Below are 18,812 nucleotides of genomic sequence, written 5' to 3'. Positions count from 1 at the left end.
TAGTTGGTCTGGGGCACAGAAGGCAGTCGTGGGGGCCTGGGTGAGGGATCAGCAGTGGTCAGGAGAGCTGCCAAGAGCAGCACCGGGCCCGATCCTGCAGGGCCTTCATGCCACGCTTAGGAGTCGGGATTTTATTCCATAGAAGTGGAGAGAGAATGAAGATTCTGGAACTGGGGGAGTCGCATGATCCAATCTGTATTGATTAGTGACTTTCACCACTGTTTAACATCCATCTCTCCCCTTAGCCAGCAGGCTCTGTGAAGGCAGGAACTGGGTCTGTCACATTTATTGCCACGTCCCAGTGCCCAGCACTGTAGCTGGCCCATTCAGGCACTCAGTAGACACGTGCTGAATGAATGAACACGTGGCTGCAAAGTGAAGGATGGATCCAAGGAGAAAGAGCTGGCATTCTTCTTGTTACCCACTGCCCTCTCCAGAGTAATAAAAGTAATTGCTATGGCTATTGTTATTTATTGCCACATCCGGATCATGAGTCCTCTACCCTCTTGTAAAAGCCCCTGCTCCTTTTATGCTCATTCCACTGGCCATATCGCCCTCTCCTCTCCCGCTGCTGACAGCCCCCACAAGGGAGGCTGCTGCCCCTCAGGCACTGGCTCAGTCTCCCACTTAGACTCCAGTATTTACACGACCCTGCGCAGGCAATCAGATCCACTGCGTTCCTAAACCATCACAGACCTCTCTGAATTCCTCATCTCTTTCCAGTTCCTACCCTCCCCCTCTTTCCCATCACGAAGAAAAACAATAGTGTCAGGCACTATTCTAAGCGCCTTACCTATGACTCATTTAATCTTCACAGCATTCCTATGAACAAGGTACTGTTATTATTGTCATTTTACAGATGAAACTAAGCCACAGAGATAGTAAACAACTTGCTCAAGGTTACACAACTAATAAGTAGCAGAGCTGGAATCCAAACCCAAGCGGTCTAGAGACCAGCTTATAACCACTATCCCAGCCGGCTCCCGGGGGAACAACACCCAAGCCCTCAGTCTTAACCAGCTCTCTATCACCTCGGCTCCAAATCTATACGCACAGCTGCCTCTGTCCATCAACAGAGGCAGCCCTGACCTCCTCCCCCTCCTCCTCCTCAGGGAGTGGCCACCCAGCCAGAACCTCAATATACGCTCCCTCATTTGGTCCTGCAACAATCCTAAAAGTTAGCTGCTGTTGTTAGCTATTGCCCCCATTTCACAGATGAGAAAACTAAAACACAGAGAGGGTAAGTCCCTTTCCCCAAGAACACGCAGCCCCAAAGCAGCAGAGCCAGTGTCCATCTCTGGACCACCAGGCCACGCTCCCTCTACCTCCAGGACCTCACACACACTCCTCACTCCTGGGCCCAGGATGCTGGTGCTGCATGTTTATGCTCTGCCAGTGCCCACTCCACCTGCTGAGTCAGCTCACTGTCACGTCCAGGAAGCCCCCCTTGATGCCCTCCCCAACCTCTTCTCACTCCCCTACCCTAAATCACTGGACGGGGTTAGATGCCCCTCCTCTGTACTGTCACAGCACATGCCACCAGGTTTATCACACTGCACTGACAGTGTCCATTAAGAACGGGTAGGAGGCTACTGCAACATGGAAGGCAAGAGATGGCAAAGGCCTGAACCAGTGCAGTGGGAGACAGGGAGGAAGGGAGAGGGAAATGACAGGGAGAAGAGAGTCACAACAACTTTGGGACATGTATCAAAAGCCTCAAAAACATGCAATCTTTGACGTAGTAATTCCACTTCTATGATAGAAAAGTGTTCAATCATATGGAAATATTCAGTAATACATTAAGCAGATCATAGACATGGATGTAAGAGATGAAACTATGAAACTCTTAAAGGAAAACATAGGAATAAATCTTTGTGACCTTTGATTAGGCAACAGTTTCTTAGACATGACCAAAATTCAAGGAATAAAAGAAAAAAATAGATAAATTAGTATTTCACCGAAATTAAAAACTTTTGTACTTCAAAGGACACCATCAAAAAAGTAAAAAAAAAACAACCCACAGAATGGGAGAAAATATTTGTAAATCATATATCTGATAAGGGGCTTGTATCCAGAATAGATTAAAAAAACTCTTACGATTCAACAACACAACGACAAATAACCCAATTTTTAAATGGGTGAAGGATTTGAACAGATATTTCTCCAAAGAAGATACACCAGTGGCTAATAAGCACATGAAAAGGGGTTCACCATCACAGTCATCAGGAAAATAAAAATCAAAACCACAATGAGATCCCACATTATACCTGCTATGATGGCTGCAATCAAAAAAGTCAGATAATAACACGTGTTGATGAGGATGTGGAGAAATCAGAACCCTTATACACTGCTGGTGAGATTGTAAAAAGGTGCAGCCACTTTGGGAAACAGTTTGACAGTTCCTCAAAAAATTAAACATGGAGTTACCATATGACCCAGCACTTCCAGTCCTAGGTATGGACTCAAGAGAAGTGAAAATATATGTCCACACAAAAACCTGTACACAAATGTTCAGAGCAGCATTGTTCATAACAGCCAAAAACCAGAAACAATGCTAATGCCTATCATGTGCAAATGGATAAATGCAATGTGGTAAATCCATACAATGAAATACCATTTGGTCATAAGAAGGAATGAAGTACTGACACATGCTACAACATGGACGAGCCTTGAAAACATATGCTAAGTGAAAGAAGCCAGCCACAAAAGACCAAATATCGCATGATTCCATTTATCGGAAATGTCCAGAACAGGCAAATCCATAGGACAGAAAGTCAAGGAGGGGCTGCCAGGAGTAGAGGGAGGCGGGAAGGAGGAGTTACTAATAATGGGTTCAGGGTTTTCTTTTTGAGGTGATGAAAATGTTCTGGAATTAGATAGCAGTGATGGTGGCATAATTCTGTGAATATATTAAAAACCACTAAATTGTACATTTTAAAGGTGAATTTTATAGTATGTGAATTATATCAATAATGTCATTATTTAAAAAATTAATAATACTTTAGGTGAAAAGCATTATGTACAACAGAATACATATATATTTCTATGTGCATATGTATGTGTACATATATATACACACATATACATATTTATGCACAGAAAAAATACATCAAATATTAATAGCAATTAATTCTGGGATTAGAGGCAATTGCTTTTTCGTGCTTTATCCATTTCTTAAAATCAATATGTATCACTTTTTGCAATGAGAGTTAAAATGTTATTTTAAAAAAAGGGGAGAAGTGGCCAGCCCCATGGCTGAGTGGTTAAGTTCACGCGCTCCGCTTCGGCAGCCCAGGGTTTTGCCGGTTTGGATCCTGGGCCCGGCCATGGCACTGCTCATCAGGCCACGCTGAGGCGGCGTCCCACATGCCACAACTAGAAGGACCCACAACTAAAATACACAACTATGTACCAGCGGGCTTTGGGGAGAGAAGGGAAAAACAAAATCTTTAAAAAAAAAAAAAAGGGGGGGGAGAGTCAAAAAGCAGAGTCAAAAGCCGTTGAGAAGTCAAAGAGGTCATGGACGCCCAGAAGCCCCATGGAAGTATTCTTTTCAACCCTGGCACTTCTTGAGTACCCTACAAAAGAATTTACTCTCCCAGGGTCCCTATCCTCTAGAATTTCTCAACAAAACAACACTGACCAATAATATAAGAATTACAGATACCATATATTGTACAACAGTTCAAGTCATAAAACTAAAGCGTAAATTCAATTGTGTATATCCCAGGGGCCTATAGAAAAGACAAAGGAAAGGGCTGACAAGGCATAAGGGTCCATGCCACAATAGGTGCTTTTCATCTGTAAGTCAGAATCAAAACACAAAGAACCGGGGTCGGCCCGGTGGCGTAGTGGTTAAGTTCGCACGTTCTGCTTCGGTGGCCTGGGGTTAGCAGGTTCAGATCCCAGGCACAGACCTACACATTGCTCTTCAAGCCACACTGTGGAGGCATCCCAAATACATATTAAATAGAGGAAGACTGGCACAGATGTTAGCTCAGCAACAATATTCCTCAAGCAAAAAGAGGAAGACTGGCAACAGATGTTAGTTAGCTCAGGGCCAACCTTCCTCACCAAAAAAAACAAAAACAAAAACACAAAGAACCTGTTTTCTTTTTAAAATGCAAAGAATAAAAGGATCTTCAATTTCCTCAACTCCCCAGAAATATTTTCTAGAGTCTCATAGTTCCTATATTTAAACTAAATTACTTTATCTTAAACTTACTTTTATTTTTTCACTTTTTGAAATAACAGCCTAGGAGAGAGGCATAGATTCTAAGAGGACATACTGTACAAAACCATTATCAGGGTTCAAATCTCTGCCTCTGCCACTAATACCTCTGACACAGACCTTGAGCAAGTTCTCTAAGCTTCGATTTCCTTATCTGTGAAATCGGCAAAATAATACAAAGGATTAAATAAGATAATGACTCTAGAGAGCTTAACATGGTCCCCTCACAAAGAACGAGTTCAATAAATCCAAGTTATTATTGTTACTTCACGAGGAAGGCATGCTCACTGTAGAAAAAACAGAAAATGAATATCTAATAAAATTGGAATCACACTGTTTTGTAATCTGCTTTCTTCCATTCAGCAATATATTGTGAACATCTCTCCCTGTCAGTTTATATATTTCCACACCATTCTTTTTAGTGCCTGCAGAGCGGCCATAGAATATTTCATAATTTATGGTGACCAATTTCCCATTATTGGACATGATGTTGTTTCCAATTTTTTGCTGTCATAAAAATACTTTAATGGACACTTCTTTCTTTGTGCATGTCCTTAATTGTTTTCTAGAAATGGGATTGTATTCAGGCAGCACTTCCTAATGGCAACTGCGATCTGCATGCACAAGTTTAGGAGTGAAGCTCCCAAGCTGAAATCTGGGGGTATCCTGGGGCAACGTCCCCGAGCTTCTGTTCCTCCTCAGTAAAACGGGAGAACGGTGCTCCCTGCTTCACGAGGTGGTCATGAGAATTAAAAATATCATGAGAGGAGCTCCTGGCAGGCCTGGCATGTGGGCAGGGCGTGGTCAACAGTGTAAGTGCAACAGAGACCTCAGAGAAAGGAGGCCTGTGAAGGGTCCACCAGGTCTGTATCTTGAATGCAGGGCCCAGCACAGCGCCTGGTATAAAGTAGACAAATCAGGAGGGGTGTTTTATTAACGCACCAAAGAAAAGAGATCACGATTCAAAAAGAAACAAAATTCCTGTTTAAAAACAAAAAAAAAGCACCTTCAGGGTCTCCAGAGACAAGAAGAGGATCTAGTCCCAACTCACCCTTCACCTGGCCTTTGAGGCCTCTCCCGTGTGACAGCTCCTGAGAGCACAGCCTCCAGCCTGGGCCCTGCTCCCTCAGGCCACTCTCAGTTCCCCCCAGGGCCCTTACTTCTGCCCTCTCTGCTGCTCACCGTCTCCCTGACAGCCCCCCCAAAGCTCCAGGTCCAGCTTGGGGCACTTTTCTCCAGGAAGCCACCCCAACCACTGCGGCCCACCACAGTGGTCCAGGCCACTCCAGACTGCTTCACTGGTGGCAGGGAAAGCTTCCTGAGGGTTAAGACGATGTCTACATTTCTTTGACCCAGGCCAGTGCTTAGCAGATGAGCAGGCTCACAATAAATCCAGGGTCCACAATAAATCTGTCACTTTCCCTCTCTGTGACCCCTGGAAGGCCTTCTTTGCACTCTAAGAGCGAGTCATTTGTCCCAGCCCCATTAATTCTGTGAATCAATTATTCCTAAAACTGTTTACTGAACATGAGAGCAACATGGTGCCTTTAAGAAGGCCTGGCGGTCAGCCAGAGAGCCAGGGAGGGGCCATAGGGCGGGACCTGGCTGACCATTCTCTGGGAGGAGGGGCAGTGCAGCTGGAGCAGCTCTGGCTGGGGCCCACAGTGCTGCCAAGAGCTTCCGTTCAGCTCACTTGGCACCTCATCCTTGCCAGGCCCCAGCAACAGTGAGCATGACTGTCAAAGGCACTGCAACAATAGGGATCCCTGCTGGGGGAGCCCCGAGAACAGAAGCTTGCCCAGGGAAATGAGATGAGAGCCGTCTAAGAAGAGAAGGCGGGTAGGGGGAGATGCCAGGTCAAGACATGGGCAGCCAGACACTGGCTGGCGGGAAGCTCAGCAGAAGGCTCCCGGGCTGCCCGGCCTGGGCTCTGAATGACCCCAGATCTGCAGCTGCCTTCCAGCTAACTGACGTGCCAGCAGCAGCTGCTCACCTCTCCGTCAACTCATAGCAGTGCTGAGCTTTGAGGTTTGATGTTCAAATATGGGGGAAAGCAATTCCAGAAACCAAATATGACAGTCCTACACACTTCTCTACCATTAAACAGTAAATGCAAAAGAGAGACAATTTCCGGGGCCCCCAAAGACTGCCACTCCGTGAAGCCAAGTCAGCCCGAAGGGGAGCTCTCTGCAGATGGGAAGCAAATGGATTCAGGGGATCGCAGTGCTGTTCCCTCCGTCTGAAGGGGTCCTACAGCCTCCAGTCCAGCTCTGGGATATGCACTTTGAGAGGGAAAGGCATGATGAGCTAAAGTCAGTCCAGAGGAGCAATCAGAAAGAGGAGGTTATCAGAACCACACCAGAAGAGAGACAGCTGAAGGCCCTGGAGGTCTTTCTCTTGGAGAAGGGAAATTTGAGGAAGGCACGAAGCTGTCCACTAGAAGAGAGAGGAAGCGAGATTACCTTGCTCTGTGTTGTACCCACCACGACCCTCTAGCCCTGCAGTTACCACATCATCGTGAAACTACCTGCTTATAAACCCTCGCCTCTCCCCAAAACCACAGCTCCCTGCAGACAGCCTGTGTGTGAGTCACTTCTGAGGCACCAGCAACTAAGCCATGGCCAGGACATGGCAAACACTGAACTGAAAGCAGAAATGACAGGAAGGCCTATTGTGGCTGAAGAAAGGGAAGTGCTTTCTAACAATCCCAGTTGCCTCCCACAGGCCAGGATGTTTGGGAGGAAGCAGCCTGTCAGGGAAGGGTCTGGGAGCAACAGAATGCCCTCACGCTAGTAGAAGGATGCAAGACAAAATGGCCCTCTGAGATTTCTTCTAATTCTAGGACCCAGCCTCCTGAAGCAGGGAGGGAAGCCACAAGGGGAGGAAATACACCAGCGGAGCACCTGCTCCCCGCCAGGCACAAACATCCAGTCACTGTCTTGTTAACCCTCCCAATCCCGTGAGGTGGGCACTCCTGTTATTCCCATTTTACACTGGAGGAATCTGAGGCTCAGGGAGGTTCAGTAACATGGCAAAGCCACGGAGCCAGGAGGAGGTAGAGGTGAAATGCAAACCAAGACCACTAGGGCTGCCCACCGGGCTGAGCAAGAACTTCTGCCCTCCTGGCCAGGCAGAAGGCACTCTAGCCCCTTGCAGCTGAAGGCTCACCAACGGCAATAATATCAACTGGCTTCCTCGCCTGCAGCTGCCAAAACTTTTCAAAAGCACTTTTATATCTATAAACCCAAGAGCCCTAAGCCACCACTCTAGGGAAATACAGCTGGCCCAGAGCCATCTGTTCTGTGGGAGCCTAGAGACTGCGCTCCCCTCCAAGACCCCAACCTAGGACCACAGGATGCTATGGGAGGAATCTGGGAAGGCTCTCCTGAAGAGGCAACATCTAACAACGTTAAATGATGAGCGGGACAAGCAAGGGGGCCGTGTGGGGCAGCAGATAGGAAAGGGCATTCCAGACAGAGGAAATAGCAGGAGCAAAGGCAGAGAAGTAAGAAGAGTGTGGAAAACCACAAGCAGTTTGGGGTTGCCAGGACATAAAACTCAAATTGAACAGTGGAAGGACACAGTGACCAAAGAGATAAGAGGGGCCACTAAATTATGAAGGACTTTGTATGCTAAAGAATCTGAACTTGATTTATCCTGAGGACAATAAGGAGCCACTGAAGGGTTTTACAGAGCAGTAATAAGATCAAACCCGTGCATTAGGAAGATCACTGTGGTGGCAACAGAAGAGGCTGAGCTGCTGGCAGGGAGAGACCGGAGGCGAGAAGGTGACGTCCACAGTAACGCAGGCGAGACAGGCCGCTCAGGCTGAGGGGTACTTCAAGCCTCCTCTAGTATAATTTCCAATTGGGGTCAAACTTGTCATTCTCTGAGCCCCCAATCCTACTCATACTGCCAAGGACCCAGACCTGCTCTACAAGCTAATAATTTTGTGGAGCCTCCCACACACCTTTCTTTAATGATATGACTGTAGGGAGGAAAATAATGCTAATCACTAAACTCATTCCATGCCAGGCATTATGCTGGATCCTTTACACAAATAATCTCAGTTGTGCAACCAACAACCCGGTGAGGGAGGTCACCCTTGCTTTGCAAATGAGGAAACTGAAGTTCAGAGCGGGTAGCTTGCCAAAGGTCATTCAGCTACCAAAGGGAGGGGTCAGGATTTGAACCGACTTCTACCTGATGGCAGAGATTGCTCTGTTAACTACTGCCAAGGAGAGCGGAGAGGAGGGAGGGGTAAGGGTTCTGAGTCCCAAGCTTCTGCAAGGACCGTCGGGAAAATAGTGCCTGGAAAATAATGGGTGGGACCCCTAGCCACAAGCGCCGAAGAGACACTGGAAGTGGGAAGCCCGATCCCAAACAAAGGAATCAGGAGGGCCCCTGCCCTCAGCAACCTTAAGAAATGAGGACAAGGGCCTGAGAACTCCAACTGAAAAGACAGAAAAAAGGGCCCCCACAGACCAGAGGAAGCAAAGAAGGGGCGGGGCTCGGACAGGTAAGGGGCCGCGGGGGCGGGGCTTGCGAGGGGGCGGGACTCGCAGGCCCGGCGATGTCTGAGACCTGAGGGACCCTGGGAGGGGGCGGGGCCGCGCGAGGGGCGGGGCCACAGCTGCGCTGGCGACCCAGAGACGCGTTAGGTCACCTCCCCACGACTGGACCCAGCCCGCGTTCCATACCCTGGCTCCGGCAGGGCTGATCCGGGATCTCGATGGTGTAGTCCAGCTCAGCCGAGGCCATGGTGAAGGCGCCGGCCCTGAGCACGAGCCTCCCGCCGGAACTCCCGCTCGCGCGCCCGCGCCTCACCCGGGCTACTCCTCGGCGCCGCCCAATCACCGCCCACCTCCCCCACGCTGCCCAATCCCTGGGCCGCGCTCTGTGACCTTCCACCCTAGCAACCACCGAGTCTCTCTCGGAGCCTCTCTCGACACCCCACTAGCTCGGCCCTAGCAACCATGCCCCGCCCCGCTCTATCTCTGGCCAGCAGCCATTGGCTGACTCTCTTGATCTGGATCGGGTATTGGGCAGCCGGGATGCCAGTCAGGAAGAGTCCCCACCCTCCTGTGTAGGTAAGAGGGTCTGCGGGAGAGTTGCAATACTCAGGGGATGGGAGGGTCTCCCTCCTCAGCCGTGTCTTCTCCAACGGGGTGGACGGGAGAACCTTTGACTTAAATCATCTAGCTTCCTTTGCCGTCCTCTACTAGCCACAGCTCTGAGGGCTGGAGGTAGAAAACCGTACAAAACGGCCAACGGGGCGCGTGCCGGCCCATCCTCCACCCAGGGGGTGGAGACATATTCTGGCTGGTGGGGTGAGGGGGGGGGTGTTGTCTTCAGGGGAGGGCTTTAGAGAATGCCCTGTTCGTGGCGGACACAAATGGGCTAGAGAGTAGTTTTCTTGCATTTATCCATGCATTTAACAAATATTCACCGAACACCTATTACGGAAGTGGGCTCTAGTGAGGATTAAGCTTTTGGTCCTGACTTGCGTGAGTCTTAAAAGGAGAGAGAGAGAGAAACCAAGCATGAACTAACTCTAATTCTGTACGAGAGAAATACTACAGAAGAGTAGGCCCTAAGGACTTTAGGAGCTCAGAAAGTGTTGAAGGGGCATTTATGACAGTGGGAATGGTTCTTGAGCTGGGCCTTGAAAGACTTTTGGAGATATGGAGGGAAAAGGACTCCTTGCAGCAGCTCAAAGAGGGGAAACTGAGGGGTGAGTGCCAGAAATTCTGAGCATCTTCTGCCCGGAGGAGATACTAATGTGAGAGTGCCTTGAAGAACAGTTAGGTCCAGATCCTAGAGGGTCTTTTGATGCCAAGCTCAGCTTTGCACTTATAGGTAGATCTTACTCATGGTAAAAATTTTCCAATGCGCTTTATACCATTGAGCATAAGAGCTTAGACTTTATCCTGAGGATGGTAGGGAGTCATTGCAGGGCTTTAAGCAAAGGAGTAACAATCAGGTTTGTGTTTTAGAAAGATCAATGAAAAAAATGCATTGGGGATTGGGAGAAGGAGGGAGACCAGTTAGGAAGTTGTTTTGGTCGTGGGGAAGGATCATGATGGCCTGAAGTATGATGAGGTGGCAGGAATGAAGAGGAGGGGATGGATTCCTTAGACGCTTATGAGCTAAAAGAACTGGACCTGGTGCCTGGTGGGGCAAGTAGGAGAAATGAAAGATGGCTTCTAAATTCCAGGCTTGGGCAAAGAGAAAGGAGAGGAAGCAGGGTTTTTAGGAGAGGGTAAGTTCTACGCCTGGTGAATTTGAAGTGCTAATGGGACATCCAAGTGGAGGTGTCCAGGAGGCAGTTGAATATGCCTGACTGGCGTTTGCAAGATAAGTCTAGAGTGGAAATAGAAATGTGATAGTCTTTAGTGCCTTATAGATGGCAGCCACACCAGTGGACCGAGTTGTTGGGCTTGCCCAGAGAGCATGTGTAGAGCAAGAAGAGAAGAGGCCCTAGGGTAGAGTCCTGAGAAGCGCTCAAGTCTGAGGGTGTGGCAAAGGAGATTGAACCTGCCAAGGCAATTGAGATGAAGTGTCCGGAATGGTAAGATAATCAGTAGCAGAATGTGGTGTTTCAGAAGCCAAGGGAAGAAAGTGCTGAAGACAGTCATTTACTGATGACTAATGGAGTCAAATAAAGTCTGAAAAAATCCACAGGATTTGGAAACAAGGAAGTTGTTGGTGACCTTTGCAAATGCAGTTTCAGTGGCGAGTTGGGAGTAGAGATCAAATTGCGGTGAGCTGAGAAGTGGATGGGAAGATGAGGAAGTGAAGACTGAGCATACCATACACATTCAGAAAGTTTGGCTCTTGGGGCCAGCCCAGTGGCGCAGCAGTTAAGTTCACCCATTCTGCTTCTGGGGCCTAGGGTTCGCCGGTTCGGGTCCTGGGTGCAGACCTATGCACCCACTTGTCAAGCCATGCTGTGGCAGGCACCCCACATATAAAGCAGAGGGAGATGGGCATGGATGTTAGCTCAGGGCCAATCTTCCTCAGCAAAAAGAAGGTTGGCGGCAGATCTTAGCTCAGGGCTAATCTTCCTCAAAAAAAAAAAGTTTGGCTCCTTAGGAGAAAAAAGAGAAGGCAATAGCTGAAAGGCAACACAGGTTTTTATTCAGATGGGAGAAGTGCTGTTGGCATGGATCCAGCAAAAGGAAAAAGATAAAATTATAGAGACAAAGAGATAACTGAGAGAGTGGCACTCCCAGAAAAAGAATAAGGTAGGGGATCCAAAGCACCTGATGGAGAAATTCTCTTAGAAAGGTGGAGGGACATTTGCATTGTGACGAAAAGGAAGCATATGAGATTAGTGCGTTAGTAGGTTTGGTGGCAGGAAGTTGACAGAATTCTTGTTTGATGGTTTCTATTTTCTCTGTGAAATAGGGACATGATACCAGCCAGTGAGAGTGGGATTGGAGAAGGTGTGCAAGGTTTGAGGAGAGCAGAGCATGATTGAAATAGCCACAGTGGAGAATGGGAGCAAGATGTCTGAGGCAGCCTACAGATTTCTGGGTAGCTGTGAGACCTGTTGAGGTTGGGGCCACAATAATTTGTAGCAGCAGCAGTCTGCATGGTTGTATATGTACTTTGCCCCCAACAATATTCAGCCATATAGTGGTAGATGCAGAGAGGTTCATTGAATTGATTCAGGTTTGGGTTATATCAGGTGGATGAAATGGAAGGACAAAGGACAAGGAAGTTGAGGATCCTGGCAAAAGGTTGAGATTGTGGACCTTAGAACCTAAACTGCATAGGAGAGTGTAAAAGTGTTACAGACTGGGGGTCCCAATAAAGTCAGAGGACCCATCTCTTAGAAATAGTTGAATGAGAGAGTTGTGATCAGAAAGTGGGGTAATGAAGTTTGAGTAATTCCAGGTCATGACAAGGTCCAGGGCATAGCCATGGGAGTGGGTAGCTGAAGTAGAGTACAGAAGACAGTCAAGATGTTGACATGGCTGTTGAAATCCCCTTGGATGATTGTAGAACTTGAGGGAAAAGGAAAGAGGATGCTTATGTACTAGCAACCAAAGTCCTTGATGAATAAAGTAGATTTTGGAATCTGTAGATGACAGCATGAGGAGAGGTAAAGGTTAATACAGCTGAATGGCATGACCTTTAAAGTAGATTTTTTTTTTTTACAAAAAGAAGGTAGAATGAGGAACTGGGTTGGGCTTTGGTGAGAAGAAGCTAGCCCCCCCGCAACCCTGAGCTCCTTGGGGTGTACGAGTACAAGAGCCTTCACCAGGGAGGGCTATGCAGAAGTGATGCCCCAGGGCAGAGCCAGCTTTGGGGCAGGCTGGAAGTCAGCAGAGCAACTGTGGAGAAGCTAAGGGTGGAGGAGACTTTGCTGATCAGGAACAAAGTCTTTGAGGGCAGAGTAAGAAGGTTGGGAAGGGAGGAAGGGTAGGAAATCAGGTCAAGGAAGATGAAACATAGAGCAATGAAGGGGTGAGGAAAATGTCGGTAGAGAGATTATGGTTAACCTAGAGAGTTATGTTTTGTGGTGAGAGCATGAGGGCAGGTCTGTGGAGGGGAGCTGGGGGCAGAAGTGAGTCTGGGGAGATGAAGAGTGGGGTCTGTGGGTAAAGAATGAGGGTAGGTCTGGGGAAAGGATGAAGGCAGAGGATTTTGCAGCAAGGAGATGGGAGAAAGGTGGTCTGTGGGGAGAGGATGAAGGGAAAGGCGACAGCAGGGAAAAGACGGGGCAGGTGGAGTCTGTAGGGAGGAGATGGGTGGCAGGAGGGGTCTGTGAAGAGGGTATGAATTGGGAGCAGAAGGAAGGGAGTCCATGAGAAGGAAGTGACAAATTGTAGTGCCTGTACCCTGAGGTGGAAGCAAAGGTGGGGGTACCCTCTTGGCTGGGCCTGAAGTTTGGAAGAATGTTTCTTTCTCTCTCTGTCTCTCTACTCCCTCTCTCCTTCCCTCCTTCTCTCTCTTTCTGAATGGGGAGCTGAGAGTGAAGGGTCGGATGGGAGCCGAAGGAGAAGGGCTCTGTCCATTTTGCAGGTAGAACCTGCAGGAACAGGAGACAGTGACTGCCTTGTTGTCTCTGAGGCCATCTGGGGACAGTAAGCCAGGCTGGCAGCCCATGCCCTGGAGGCTTCTTGCTTTTAGAAATGTGTCTTTTGATTTAGGGAAGAAGAAAAAATGCCCTCTGAGAGATTTTATTTAGAAACAAGACCTAGTGACCTTTTGATTTTTAATACTTCTTCTCGCTTGTTGCTAAGGACCTTTGGCTTAGTACAAGAGCTGGGGTTTTTGAGATTTTGTGATTTCGTTTCCCTGCATGAAGAAGAACCATTTGGCTGCTACAGAAATGATTTATGGATGAGTCCAGATTTATTAATCACCTCTGAAGATGGAGAGGAAATTAAAAACAAAGAGTCCACTCTGGGCTGATGACAAAGTAGGTTTGTCGTCCTTGCAGAAGACCTTGCCAAGGTTAGAAGGCCACAAACAAACCAATTTGGACCAAGGTTCCTAATCCGGATTTTAATTTCATGTGCTTTGATTTTTCAGGCCATTTTCTCTCCAAGGTAAAGTAATGACTATTTTAATTGGCTGCCACTTACAGAGAGATTCCAATAAGCATGATGGCATACGTATATTTTTCTCTGGCATTCCATGTGTGCTCCAGTTCTTATGATCAAGCTGGTGAAGCTGACTTTTACTGCATGCCATGATCAGTTGACTATAAATTAAATGCTCTTTTCCAAAAGCCATTTTCCATTAGTGCTAATTTGTTTGCTTCTCATTTCCACTGATCATTAGAGTCTCTGGTTGTGAGCACCAAATTGGAAATAATTTCTTTGACATTTCAAAAAATTTTCTCCTCTTCTTGAATGCCATTTGGCTGCAGCTAAAGAACATTATGGTTTGCAGAAGAACAGTTCACTCCAATTACAATTTAACTGACCGTTCATGGCACTGAATCCCTGTCCTTAGTGTCCAAAGATGACACCACTGCTGACATTGCTATTTTGTGTCATAGCTGTAAAATGCCTCATAGACTGTGCACTGGCCTTCTTGGATGGAGATTCTGCCACTCTGCACATGGCAGCTTTGGGAAGTTGGTAGTTTTATGGACCTACATATCATGGACATTCAGAGATAACCATCTAAACAGGAGCTGGCTGATTTCTTCACTCATTCACCCAGCAAGCATTTATTAAACATCTATTTTGTGCCAGGCATTATGCCAGGCCCTGGGGACACAGAGATAGGAAAGACCAACCCCTGCCCTTGAGAGTCTCACACTCTAGTGGGACGGATGGTCAAGTTTTACAGCATAGTAGGGGAACAAGTGGCACAGGTGGGACCACAGAACCAAGAGCCCCTAGCTGTATTAGGGAAATAGCCAAAGGGCAAAAAGGAAGCTAGCCATTCCTTTTTTTTTTTTTTTTTTTTCCTGAGGAAGATTCACCCTGAGCTAACATCCATGCCAATCTTCCTCTTTTTGTATGTGATCTGCCACCACAGCACGGCCACTGAAAGATGAGTGGTGTAGGTCCACACCCGGGAACCAAACCCAGGCCACCAAAGCAGAGCACACCAAACTTAACCAATAGGCCACCAGGGTTGGCCTGAGGCTGGCCATTCCTGATGGTAGAGCAGCGGTGAGATGCAGAGGGCCCTGGAAGGGCCTGGGGAGTTGAGAAGTTGAGGTCTGTTGTAATGTGGAAGTGATGAGATGAGGTAAAGCTGGGGCCAAGTTTTGAAGGGCCTTGTATGCCACATGGAGTTTAGACCTTATCCTGTAGGCCAGAGGGAGAAATTTGGGGGTAAAGGGAGGAAGTGTAGAAGCTTGAGGGAAAGGCTTTCTTGATGTATTGATTTGGGTTGGCAAAGACTGAGCAGGTGTTTAAGAGGAGTAGGAGATGGAATGATTGAAGATAGAAGAGCAACCTCTAGTGCACATGGAAAGGCTGGGGATGGAGGGAGAGAAGGGATTTACACTTGACGGGCCCTATTTTCTCTGTGGAGTAGGAAACAAGGTTGTCCAGGCATCCTCCTTGATTCCTCCCCCATTCATCCTCCACAGCCAGTCAGTCACCAGGTCCTATCGCTTCTACCCATGGTGGCTTTTCTACTTCTCTCCAACCCTAGTGTCATCAGCATCTCTTCCAACATTAGGAAAACAGCCTTCTAACTGGTGCCCCACCTCCAGTCTTGCCCCTTTCCGATCATCTTTCTACACTGCAGTCAAGATAATATTTCTAGAACAAAATCTTTTCTTGTCACTCTTGACTTAAAACCCTGCAGTACACTCATGTTGCCCTCAGGATAGAGTGCAAACCCTGCAGCAGAGCATATAAGGCCCTTCAGTCTCTGGCCTCTACTATTTTCCCAGCCTCATCTCTTGCCGCTTCCATCCTCATCCTGTGCTCCAGCCATTCTGAACAATCTCAGCAATGAAAATAAAAGCTAAGCTTTATTGAGCCTTCTTTATATGTTAGGTGGTTTATTGACCCTTATGAGGTATTGTTATCACCTCTTCACAGGCAGGAGAACTGAAGCCTAGAGAGGTTAAGTAATTTGCATAAGGTCACACAGCCGGGAGGTGAAAGATTGTCCAGCTCCATTGTCTGTGTCAGTGCTACACATACTGCTTCCCTCTTGGAATCCTTAAATATGCCTTACACTCCCTCACCTCTGAGCCTTTGCATATTTTATTCCCTCCACCTGGAATGCGGTTTCCTTGCCTCTTCACCCGGTTAGCTGCACATCACCTTTCAGCCTGGATGGATCTCCCCCGAAAAGCCTTCTGTAAGAGCCACCACCCGAACCAAGACTGGGTTAGATGTCCCTTGCTCACATCCCCAAAGTGTCCTGTGCTTACCCTGTCATAGCACTTACCACACTACTAGAACTGAAATTGCTTATTTACAGGGCTCTATGCCACCCCCCAAATTGTGTCGCCCTTGAGGGAAGGAACTGTGTCTTTTCACATTTGTCCCCAGAGGTCTAGCATAAGGCATAAGACATACTTGTCTCTCACTATTTGTTCAATTTCATGGTCAATGGAATTGCTGATAGGCTGGAGGTTGGGCAGAGGGGCTCCTAGTCATGTCTGTGGCAACTTACTGAGAACTTCCATACAGTGTGACAGGCACTGGATACTCAAAGATGGGGGGAGAGAAGCAGCAGCCAGGGATGCAGGCTGACCAAGAGAAGATGTCCTGGTAGAGAGGCATCAGGGAAGAGAGTATTCCGAGTAGGAGGAATGGTCAGTGGCGTTAGTTATTGCAGCAACAGGACAAGTGAGCAGAGGACTAAGACATTCTCATTGAACTGGGCAATTGGGAGGTTATTAGAGACACTGGCTAAAGTGATGGAAATGAAGGGGAGGGTGGGGAAGCCAAACTGCAGTGGGTTGAGGAGAGAATGGTCAGTAGGAGCACAGAAGAGAGTGTGTAGATTGTTTTTAAGAAGCTTTGCTGTGAAGTGAGAAAACCAGAGAGGCAACTAGAGGGGGATATGGGGTTGAGGTAAGTAGTTTTTGTTTTCATTTTTGCTTATTTTTGTTTTAGGATGGACAAGAAGTAAGTTAACAAGAAAAATACCTAATTAAATAGAGCAGTTGAGGATACAGGGGAGGAGGGAGCAATGGATGGAGGAAGGGCCCTAAGGAGGCAGGATGGATGATGGAGAGCTGTGGTAACGGGAAAAGGGAAAGAGAAAGATGGGTGTGGCTACAGATAACATGGGAAGAATGAAGAGGACTGTGAAGACATTCCTGCCTAATGGCCTATAGCTTTTTCTTTAAGCCCAAGCATAGATCTCTTGAGAACAGAGAACAGGGCCGGTAAGAAGCTTGGAACTGTAGATTTCACAGGCGGTTCACAAAGTTTAGGGTGTAGCTCATGCGTGTGAATGCTGGGTGGGTTAGAGGTGAAAGTTGGAGGTCACTGGAGTTTAGATTTTGTGCCTCTCCTGTGTGCTCCAACAGGTCTGGGATTTACCCCATCAGAGCACATTTCATTCTTCGTTAAAATCACCTGGTTGCCCTTCTCTTTGTCCCCCAGTCTGTAAGCACCTTGAGGGCAAAGACTATGATTGTCAGGTTCACCAACACCATTCCCAGTGCTTGGCTCCCAGTCAGCACTCAGGACCTCCATTTAATTAATTACTGGGTGGAGTTAAGGAAATTAAAGCACACATTATGAGCACAGTATGTTGGATGTCAGTTTAAACAACACTATTGAGCATCCATTATGTGCCAAGGACCATGCTAATTATAAAGATGGAATAAGTTGCCACCCAAATTATAAAGATGGAACATGTTGATGTCGAAATTGCCTAGCAGGTCTTGGCTAAACAGGAAGACGCCAGAGTCATTGATGAGCGTGAGGGTGTGGCCAATACCTGAGCTCTGAGGCAAGATGGAGTGGGGTAGGACAGGAGGTCTGACCTCAGAGGAAAGGAAATGATTTAGAAAGAGTAGTGGGGAATTTAGAGAATGGTTTGCGAAGTATGGGAAAGCCGGCAGCCTCCTCTTAATTCCCACTGGAAGCAGTGACACAGGGTAGGGGCGGGGGAGTCAGATTTCAGTTGTGGCAGAATTTAGATGGAAGTTCTTTGGGCTGAGATGTTTGAAACTTTATCTTGAGGATAATGGGGAACAACTGAAGAGTTCTAAGCAGGGAAATCTGTCAGATTTGCATTTTTTTAAAATATCACATCACTGTGGAGATTAGTCTGGGGTAAATCTGAAGATCAGTTAGGAGGCTCTTGCAGTAATCCATGTGAGGGATGAAGGGGTAAATGAAATAGTGGCAGTGGAGATGAAGATAAATAGACTGATCTGAGGGAGATTTAGGAGGTATAATTGGCAGAATCTGGCAACAGTTCAGATAAGGAGGGCAGAGAGAGAGGAATACGTCAAAGATAGCTCTTGGATGACTAGAAGAGTGATAACCCAGTCACAGAAATAGGATCAACACAGAAGGAGCGATGTGAGGGCTTGATGAGTTCAGTTTGGGACTTATTGATTTGAAGAGCGTGTGAAACATACCAAGGGAGACATCCACTAGGCATTTAACTATAGGGATCTGGACCTCAGGCAGGAGGTCCAGGCTGAGAATATGGATTTGGGATCATCAAGCCTATAGACGTAATAAGAAGTGATGGGAGTGAATGAGATCACCCAGGAGATTACAAAGCACAAGAGGAGATCTGAGAACAGGAAAAGGACCTGTAAAGGAGTCTGAGGGATCCAGAGTCAGGAGAACCATGAGAGAGCTGGATCAGAAAAGGAGGCTTGCAAGGAGAGTCATCGAAAGTCCATCAGAGAGGCCAAGCAAGATGGGACAGCAAGCTAGCCGCCGAATTTGACAAGAGGCTATTGGTGACATTTTGGGCACAGTGGAGAGCAGAATCCATGCTTTTGGTTGAAAAGAGAGAACCTGGACTCTGGAGTTGTACACAAATCTGAGTTCAGTTTCCATTTCCACCCCTTTTTTGCTCTGAGACCTTCAATCAATGAGCAAACCTTTTTAAACCTTATTTTTTTCATCTGAAAATTGTGGATAATACTAACTACCTCCTTGGGATC

The 18,812-nt window shown here is 47.4% G+C and overlaps 2 protein-coding genes across 16 annotated transcripts in view; one reads left to right on the top strand and one right to left on the bottom strand.

Moving 5' to 3' along the window:
• TMEM53 (transmembrane protein 53) overlaps positions 1-18,812 on the bottom strand; it is a 69,069-nt gene that overhangs the window by 10,036 nt on the left and 40,221 nt on the right. The window contains exon 1 of one of the 4 annotated variants that reach the window (XM_014737301.3): positions 8,932-9,072. The exons of 2 other annotated variants lie outside the window; for them this stretch is intronic. Coding sequence is in view for 1 of the 2 variants with exons in the window: in XM_005607110.4 (XP_005607167.1) it covers positions 8,932-8,992 (61 nt within the window). In the remaining variant the exon portion in view is untranslated. Of the gene's footprint in view, positions 1-8,931; positions 9,073-18,812 lie in introns of those variants that run through there. One more of the 4 variants, XM_005607110.4, reaches the window with a different exon arrangement.
• The window catches only part of ARMH1 (armadillo like helical domain containing 1), a 49,788-nt gene continuing 39,389 nt past the window's right edge, over positions 8,414-18,812 (top strand). For 2 of the 12 annotated variants that reach the window (XM_070260096.1, XM_070260093.1), the window contains exons 1-2: positions 9,316-9,477; positions 13,551-13,794. The gene's annotated coding sequence lies outside the window, so the exon portion shown is untranslated. Of the gene's footprint in view, positions 8,751-8,934; positions 9,478-13,550; positions 13,795-18,812 lie in introns of those variants that run through there. The other 10 variants (XM_070260095.1, XM_023631369.2, XM_070260098.1 and 7 more) reach the window with 7 other exon arrangements.

Source organism: Equus caballus, chromosome 2 (genome assembly GCF_041296265.1).
Source record: "Equus caballus isolate H_3958 breed thoroughbred chromosome 2, TB-T2T, whole genome shotgun sequence".
In the NCBI taxonomy this organism is placed as follows: domain Eukaryota; kingdom Metazoa; phylum Chordata; class Mammalia; order Perissodactyla; family Equidae; genus Equus; species Equus caballus.
Note: the sequence above shows the minus strand (reverse complement) of the source record. Positions and strands in the feature narration are given on the sequence as shown.